The sequence below is a fragment of the Theobroma cacao genome, chromosome 9 (assembly GCF_000208745.1).
Source record: "Theobroma cacao cultivar B97-61/B2 chromosome 9, Criollo_cocoa_genome_V2, whole genome shotgun sequence".
Lineage (NCBI taxonomy): Eukaryota > Viridiplantae > Streptophyta > Magnoliopsida > Malvales > Malvaceae > Theobroma > Theobroma cacao.
In genome coordinates this window covers 33,945,580-33,954,706 of record NC_030858.1, presented here as the reverse complement: position 1 = coordinate 33,954,706, position 9,127 = coordinate 33,945,580, and the positions used below count along the sequence as shown (strand labels likewise).

Here is a 9,127-nt window from a genome sequence, read left to right as displayed (position 1 = left end):
TTTTATTTTATTTTATTTTTAAATTAATAATTGATTATTTATTTAAAATATTAATAATAGATAATTTAAATATTAATATTTTATTTAGTTTAAATATTATTATGATTAATTTTTTATTTTATTTTATTTTATTTATTTTATTTTTTTAATATTAATAATTGGTATTGTATTTAAAATGTTAATAATTGATGATTTAATTATTAATATTGTTTATATAATTTAAATGATATTATGTTTATTTATTTTTAATTTATTTTGTTTTTAAATAGGAATAATTTATAATATATGTTATTAATAATTGATAATTTAAATATTAATATTTTATTTAAAATTTAATATTAATATTTTAAAATATTAATATTTTGTTAAAAATTAAAATCAATGAGGAAAGGAAGAGAGAGAGAGAAATAATATTTTATATAAATAATATTGTAATTTTTTAAATTTATAAAAAATATTTTTATTTTTATTATTTTTTGAATTTATTTCTCGATCATGAATAACTAATATCGTAAGAAATGATGGTATTAACTATTTCTTAATTTCGATGATTTTAGAGAATAATCATTCCTGTTAAATGGCTGTTCATAAACTATTTCTCAACTTCCTTTACAATAAAAAGGGAATGGCTAACCAAACATGCTATAAATTACTTTCCTTCTCGTTCTTCTCTCTACGCGCCGCTAGTGCTTTTTCTAAAACCTGGTCGGGAAACCTTACTCCGGACGTCGCCGGTTGTCGCTAGTCGGCGCCGTAATCTTTCCAAATTCCCCTTTAATCTGAACTGTTTTCTCAAAAAAAAAATCCGATGCTCCTAAATCTAAACCTGAAAGTTTTGAAACCCAGAAAATCCAAGAACACTCTTCTTTATTTCTGCCGATTTCGCTTTTGTTTTTGCGTTTTTTTGCTTGTTGATTGTGCGTTCCTTGTGCCGAGAGCTTATTAATTTATAGTCATTCCTTTTTATCTTTTGCAAATCTCTAATTTTCCATTATTTTTTCTTAATTTGATTTTGTGTGATTTTATTTTTTCGTGATTTTCATGATAGTGAAGAGATCTTGTAAAAATTACGAAAGAGCAGATGTTTTCTAGCTTTGGCCGAAGTTATTATTTTTTTTTTTGTGCCTGATCTGGTTTTGCTTTGTTTTTTTCTGACATTTTGTTGTTTGTGGGCTTGGTAGTGGTCCAAAGCCCACTCCTTCATTGGTTTTCTGACCCAGGTCTAAGATTTAAGAAATAAAACAAATAAATAATTAGATAAAACAGAATAAAGTAAAAGTGAAATTAAAATTAAAAATGGAATTAAATCCTGACAAATATGGTGTCTGCCTAATTAATATATATATATATATAGAGAATTTTAAACAGGTAAAACTTTTTTGTTGAAAATTTTTATTTAATAGGTTTTAAGAGAAATGATACATGAAGTTTTATGATATGTACATTAATTGTGGTTTAATTGTTCCTGATAAGTTTCATCTGAGTGATGAAGCATTTGTTACGTGACGTGTTATCTCATTTATGTATCTTTTAAAAACTAAAAGCTTGACTTTTCTTTTTCTGAAAGAAATTAAATTAAACTTATCAAGAATTATCATTCTATTTTTTACTATTTACAATAATAAATGGATTGCAATGGCAATAATAGGATTGTTAGAGAGATGAATCCGATACCTTATTAACTGTTTGAAGTAATAATTTGATGGATGTTAATATTCAGTCAAACTTTAGCCCTTATAGGCTACATATATAGATATCTTATGTACTGCATATATATATATATATTGGCGTTGAAAATTTCCAAAAAAAAAAAAAAAACAGTAGTCTCCCATGAAATCTAGTCTTGACTTGCCAGATTTCAACACGTTTGAACATTGTATACCTCCATAGCTACCCTTCTGGCTAGCTTCTTATACATTTATGCATGTTTTGGTTTACATGAGACATGACTGCACGTTTAATAGATGAAAGAAACCAGCTAGCTTGCCATTGCCCGAAGGTGGCAAATGGCCATCGTGCTCAGCATTCAATTTAGCATAGAATTATACCAAGCTTCCACTACTAATTAACTCTAATCCCCCTTGTCCTATAAATATCCAATTAAGAAGGATTTGCTAATTACTTCATCTCATCCCTACTAATTTGGTAATTCTAGAATGAACATGAGAATGTCAGCTGTAGCTGCTTTCGCTCTAGCCCTTGGTCTCATCCTTGTGAACTTCACAAGGCAATGCCACGCTGCTCTTCAGGTAGGATATTACAAGGACAAATGCATGTTAAAAGATGTTGAGGGCATTGTTTTCTCTGCAGTCGCACGAAGATTCGACAAGGATCCAACAATTGCAGCTGCTCTCATTCGTTTACACTTCCATGACTGCTTTGTCAATGTAAGCACACTGCACAAATTTTTCTACATCTTTGGCTGCCAACACTTGTTCTTTCTGTTTGGTGTAGTCTATGCAAGCTATTCGCAAATAAACTAAAACAAATTAATTTTCTGTTAAAAGGGATGTGATGCATCAATTCTCCTAGACGGTAACTCCAGTGAGAAAACTGCGCCTCCAAATCGAAGTGTTAGGGGTTATGATGTTATTGATGAAGCAAAGGGTGAAGTGGAGAAAGCCTGTAAAGGAGTTGTTTCTTGTGCTGATATCATAGCCATGGCTGCTAGAGATGCTGTAGCGTTGGTAACAAATAATATATTGTATCTTTTTCCTTCTAAAAGATTTAAAAATTTTCAAGGCTAAGCCCGAACGCTTGATGGCTGATGATAAATTCTGCTTCCCTTCGTGCAGAGTGGAGGAGGGCGGTACAGTGTTGAGACGGGCAGAAGGGACGGGTTTGTATCTTTGGCTTCGAATGTAGATCTTCCGTCTCCAAGTTTCTCAGTTTCCCAATCCGTTGATGCATTTGCCAAGAAAGGACTTGATCCTACAGATATGGTTCTTCTTCTTGGTATGTTCTTTCGTCTACTTGAGCATACTTAAACCTTAAGTTATTGTAGACTAATTTATCTGAAGTTTTGAAGTTGAATTCTTAAGTAGTAACCTCCGTAAAGAGAAGGAGGGTTTCTGTCACAAATAGTTGGGGTGGAGTTGGGTAGAGATGAGTTCAAATGATGGATTAAACTACATTAAGAAATATATGCAATTATTGTTCTTGTGTACTGAAACTTCCATGGCGTGCAGGTGGTCATACAGTTGGGGTTGCACATTGTTCTCTCTTCCAAGACCGACTTTACAATTTCCAGAACAGCGGGGAGCCAGACCCGACGATGGATCTATCCTTACTTCGGAAACTGAAATCAATCTGTCCGCAAAATTCACCAGCCGACAGATCTGTTGACCTTGACCAGAATCCTCTGAGTTCATTAACCGTGGACAACTCCTTCTACAAACAGATAATTCTCAAGAGGGGAATTCTTCAAATTGATCAAGAGCTGGCCTTCGACCCCTTGACTAATGGCACAGTGGCCAGTATAGCCACCAGCAATGACTTCCCTGCTAAGTTCGGACAGGCAATGGTTAAGTTGGGAGCTGTTGATGTCCTTACAGGCTCACAAGGGGAGATTAGGAAATCATGCGGTGTCACCAATAGTTATCCCAACTTCCTCCATTTTTGAATGATTTGTTTTTTTTTCTTCAGATATTTTTAGGATGAGTATTCCTTTTTGTTTTTCTTGGCTCTTGTTCTGTTTTGCTGGTGTACTAACTTTTATCAAATAGCCATTTGTTTTGTAATAAACGAGTACATGTTTGAGTTCAATGTCTGATGAGGTGCTGTCTCTCCATTCCCAGTCATGATCATTTATGATGAAGCTCGAACATTAGTATTATAGTAAGATACAATTAAGAACTTGATTAAACAAAACAATTATGGACAAATGACAAATCCTTTAATTAAAATAGCTGAGTTGCATAAATTCTAACATTTTTTTGCTTATAGATACAATGGATAGTCCTGCCTGTCTGCATAATCCCCACTGGGTTAAAATATCCCAATGGCCATAACAGAAAGTTATTAGGATTGAAACTTTTGTTGGAACTTGAGTCTCCAACACTGTCTACCTTAATTAGCAAAAATAAAGCAGAATGTGACAACTAAATTGTTGGTAATGTCTCCAATGCAGTTTTCTATGTCAGGGATAAGGATATAAAGGAATGTTCGTAAAATTGTTAATGTCTTTTGACCCAAGAAATTCCAAAACCAGACAACCACGGACAAGTATAAAGAACTTAGTAATCTTCACCTGTAGCAATCACCAACTTGGCATGGAAGAATATGAACAAATCACATAGCACAAACCCATTGCCTTAACACAACTTTATAAATAGCATCATCCTTGGGATTTCAAGCACCCCCATCCAGCATATCAGATATCAGACAAAGCTTTCGAGTTTCCAATATGGCTTTAAGAACTTCTACCCTGAAATTCCTTTTTCTTCTGTTATCTTCATTTGCCATTTGCCAGATGGCCTTGGCAGGGGATCCAGATATTACCTCTGACTTTTTAGTCCCTGCAAAACAGAGGAAAGTTGATGGAAACTTCTTCACATTCACAGGGATGCGAGTCCTCATTAACGAAGACTTCCCTACAAATTTTACAGTCCTGAAAGCTAGCATGGTGGAGTTCCCTGCCCTAAATGGTCAGAGTGTATCTTATGCTGTCCTTCAATACCCAATAGGCTCTCTCAACCCTCCTCACACTCATCCTCGTTCAGCTGAGCTCCTTTTCCTTGTAGATGGCTGCCTGGAAGTTGGTTTTGTCGACACAACCAACAAGCTTTTCACTCAGAGTCTACAAGCCGGTGATATGTTTATCTTCCCAAAGGGACTTGTGCACTATCAGTACAATGCTGATCCAAATAATCCAGCTATAGCGATTTCTGCTTTTGGGAGTGCAAATGCAGGGACTGTATCTCTTCCCAAAACCCTTTTCAGTACCAACATTGATGACACTATCTTGGCTAAATCCTTCAAAACTGATGTTACTACCATTCAAGCTCTCAAGGCTGGTCTTACACCTAGGTAAGCATTAATTAAGAAATAAGCATCAGCAGTTACCTCTACAGTACTGCTCGATTTGTTCTTAGATGTTTATGATTTCTTTTTCTTTTTCTTAATTTTCCCTTGTTTATTGTGAGTTTGTATTGAACTACCATCCCTCCTGATCAGAGGATTATGCATTTTCAATTATAACTAAATTGGTTGTCTCCATTTCTTTGCCATGCTAAAATTTATGTGATCACAACATTCAAGGTGCAAATTTTACTTCTAATTTCTACATTGATGAATCTGAATTTTGATTATAGACTGATAATTACAATTCAATTTTATAAATCTCCAATAAAGGTCAAAAAGGGAAATTAAAATCTGTCAGTTTTTAAATAATTGAAAGGAAATTAAAAAAATGAGCCCTTTTTGGATCTTAACAAGATTTGATCATGACTAGAACTTGAACTCTGATCATCCAATACTTTGCACTTAATCAATCCAATAAACCCAAAGCAAAGCTATTTTAAATAACTCCATATTTTAGCCAAGGTCTGATAAAATCAGATTAGTAGAAGAAGAATTTCTCTTCCTCCACAAATCACATTCCAATGTCATGAAAATTTCTTTGAAAGATAATACCAAAGGTGAATCCATATTGAACTAAAGATAAAACCAGAATAGGCACTAAATTTTCCGACTGGAAAAAACCGACCCCAACCGTGATTCAGGTGAAAGAACTGTCTTGATCTTCTGTATTCTATATAAGCTGTTAAACAAAGCATTTGCAAGTTGGCATTTTGAGTCCAGAGTTTGAGATGACTATGAAATCAAGATAAAGTCTGTCTTGCAGACTAACTATGAGTGGCAAAAGTTTGCAGTGGGGGTTTAGACCTTCTCTAGGCATGCGAAATGTGAAAATTTATAGCTGGGAATAACTCTAATGCCAGTTTTTTTTTTCTCTCTCCCCTACGAGGTCTTCCAGCATGAAACATTCAATGCAGTCTAGAAAAAGTTCCGATCGACATATTAAGAGTCTACTGGCATTAGGAACTCCTATCATGTTTTAACCATATAGCCAAGAAGTGTGTTCATGCTTTGACTTGCAGTGAAGACCTTAGCTGCATCAATGTTATCTTGTCATTTTTTTCCTTGTGCTGTCTCATCTGTTCTCAAGTTGTAATTTCAGTGTCAAAGCATGGAGACAAGCATGCCTCGATTGGAAATCTACCTTCTGGTCTTAGGTTGTCTAATGCAGAAGAAAATCTTGTATTTTATGTTTGAAATGCAGTGTATTTGTAATGCAGGTTAGATAATGAAATGAACTTCTTAGTTCCCTACTCTTAGTTTTTTCTCTCTGTTTTACTTTGGCGTTCAATGCTTTGTAGCTAGGAAAAACCAGGTTTTCCTTTGTCTGATCATCGACAAACCAAGGATAAGATCCTATTTCCTTGGTATAAAACCAGAAAAGTATACCAAGCATATCCAGTGTTTTCCTTGGTAAAACAACAGAGAACCAAGGATAATAAGCTATTTCCTTGGTACTTGATCTCTAACAAAGTGTCAAGAAGCTAGAACTCAGAATATTATATGACTGAGCTCTGAGCAGAATTAAGTCCATTAACTGTTATTGCTTGTTGCTTCACAGATGAATTTAGATTTGTTTTCTAAATCAAGGAGCCAGATGTACTGTGACATAAATTCACAACGCTCAGTGTTCTCTTTTCTCCTTTGGCTACATGTTTTGAGCATCAAGTTAACGTGAAGCTAACATACGGTTGAGCATTTGTTCGTGACTTGTTTTAAAATTTGGGAAGTTTGGACAAAATGGTGCAGCTATTGGAACTACGCATGGATCACTCCTAATAATATTAAAGCTGCATTGGAGGCATGGAACGGAGCTTATGTGAGAAATAGTGATATGAGAATTTGGCAGATGGGGTTTTTTGCGATTTCTTAGACTATTTGGCTAAGTAGAAATGAGCTCACTTTTAAAGGAAAAAGCTAGGACCCTGAGCAGATTTTTGATCTGGTGAAACTAAGAGTTGCAAGTTGGGCTGCTGCTAAATGGCCCGAGGAACATCCTAGTGTGCTAAGCTAATTCTGTAAACCCAAGGTGCAGGTCACTAAGAAGGACAGTAAAAAACCAAGAGTAAGCATTGAATGGAAGAAACCAGAACAGGGATGGATGAAGTTCTGTAATATCCAACATTTCATATCTGATGTGAATATGATTGTTAATACTTATATAACAATCCAAGCCCACCACTACTAGCAACTTAAACTTAAGCTTTTGAGGGTCACGTGATTTAGATTCAAAAACTGTTGGGCCAGTGATTGGACTTGGATCGCTACAAATGGTATCAGAACCTGCACCAGTTTTATGTGAACTTTCACATTGCTCTGGTGAGATCTTGGTCCCGTAGATATGATGTGTGACCTTGATGAGAACATCAAAACTTGAGCTTAAGCTATGATGTGTGACCTTGATAAAGACATCAAAACTTGAGGTTAAGCTTTTGAAGGTAATGTGATTTAGGGCTAAAAAGCTGCTGGATCAGTTATTTGATTTGGGTCGTTACAAGTTCAATGTTGATGGGGCTGACAGAGGGTCACTTGGGGAAGCAGGTATTGGGGGTGTACTTCGGAATTGCTAAGGTGAGATCAAAATTATTTTCTATACATCGATTGGGGTCAGTGATGCGAATACAGCAGAATTTCTAGCTATCAGAGAAGCGTTCTTGATTTTTGCAGCCACTGAGTGGAGGAAACAAATATCCTTGGTGGTTGAAAGCGACTCAGTGAATGCAGTTAACTGGACAAACCAACCTCAAACGGCCCCATGGAAATTGAGAAGATGGGTTCTACAAATTGAGAAGCTAAAGGCGAAGGTTAGCAGATGGGAAATTATTCACACAAGAAGAGAAGGCAACCAAGTTGTTGACAGGTTGGCAAAAGAAGGGGTTAATAGGCAGCGGGACCTTCTGCAGATTTTAGGAATTGGTGAGGAAAACTCTTGCTAGTGAAGCATTCAATGTCTTGCGAGTTGTGATCAGGAGGCTGAAGGTTCTGCTATTTCTTGAGGTTCTTTTGTGCTTCTGGATTGTCTGTAAAGGTTTTGTGGTTGTCAAGGGTAGGAGCGTCATCTTCTATTGACCTATGCTGCCATGAATTAATGAGTTTTGTTTAGGCAGGAATGTGCAAGTCTCAGTTTTATGGGAGTGTATAGTTGTCTGATTTTTGTTCAGTAAGTTGTTGTGGGTAGTTGTGAGGATGACTTGGGGATTACCTGCTTTTAGTGCCCAGGCCTGATGAAAGAAGCTTTCAAGACGATTTTGCAAAAGAAGTGTTGCTGACATTTACAGCGCTGAATTGCTGGCCACCTTCTGTGATAATATCCTCAAGAAGGGTGAAATAAGAAAGTGGTGGAGGAAACATACGAGAAGGTGGTTCAGCTTCTTAACTATGTCAATGACTTGGACCTTTTGGCAGAATTCTACAGGCAGCAGGATCTTCTGCGGATACATGGAACTGGTGAGGAAAACTCTAGCTTGTGAAGTATCGAATGTCTTGCAATCTGTCACCGGGTGACTGATGTTCTGCTCTTGAATTGATGATTTTTGTGCTTCTTGATTGTCTGTTAAAGTTTTTGTGGTTTTTAAGGGTTAGAAGGGTCGGGTTCTATTTTGTTCTACTGCCATGGCTTGATGTGTTGTGTATAGGTAGGATTGTGCATGTGTCAGTCATGGGAAGTGTATGGTTGTCAAATTTTTGTATAGCAGATTCTTGTGGGTAGCTATGAGTAAAATTTGGGGAATATACCTGCTTTTTGTGCCCAGGTATAGCCCACAAATCACTGGTTCTTTACTGATGTCTTTTGAAAGGGATTATTCCACCCCCTTATTCCACCCTTCTTTGCAATGAAACTCCAATCTTTCAAAAAAAACATGAAGCTAACATAGTTTGTCTAGTTATATTTGTTGCAGAGTACTGCTTAGGAAATTCCTAGCTAGATGCCACCAATGTTGTTATCTACCCTGGAACAGACAAAAAAAATCAAAAGGAAAGAGTTGATGTGGCAGGCTTTGAGTTATTATTTTTCTGCCTGTTGAGGAATATGTGCTATTCTTTGTAA

General features: G+C 35.9%; 2 protein-coding genes across 2 annotated transcripts; both read left to right on the top strand.

Annotated features, from left to right (window-relative positions):
- On the top strand, positions 2,163 to 3,666 carry LOC18590293 (peroxidase 60). Its single transcript, XM_007015720.2, has 4 exons — positions 2,163 to 2,387; positions 2,508 to 2,687; positions 2,796 to 2,955; positions 3,189 to 3,666. The coding sequence occupies exons 1-4, from the start codon at positions 2,163 to 2,165 to the stop codon at positions 3,620 to 3,622; spliced, it is 999 nt and encodes a 332-aa protein (XP_007015782.2). The 3' UTR covers positions 3,623 to 3,666.
- LOC18590292 (germin-like protein 9-3) lies at positions 4,406 to 5,032 on the top strand. Its single transcript, XM_007015719.2, has one exon. It carries the CDS (start codon positions 4,406 to 4,408, stop codon positions 5,030 to 5,032), a length of 627 nt encoding a protein of 208 aa, XP_007015781.2.

Coding starts and splice junctions, on each gene's coding strand:
- LOC18590293 (XM_007015720.2), top strand. CDS start 2,163: ATGAGAATGTCAGCTGTAGCTGCTTTCGCTCTAGCCCTTGGTCTCATC. Junction 2,388..2,507: donor TCCATGACTGCTTTGTCAAT/GTAAGCACACTG, acceptor TTCTGTTAAAAG/GGATGTGATGCATCAATTCT. Junction 2,688..2,795: donor CTAGAGATGCTGTAGCGTTG/GTAACAAATAAT, acceptor CCCTTCGTGCAG/AGTGGAGGAGGGCGGTACAG.
- LOC18590292 (XM_007015719.2), top strand. CDS start 4,406: ATGGCTTTAAGAACTTCTACCCTGAAATTCCTTTTTCTTCTGTTATCT.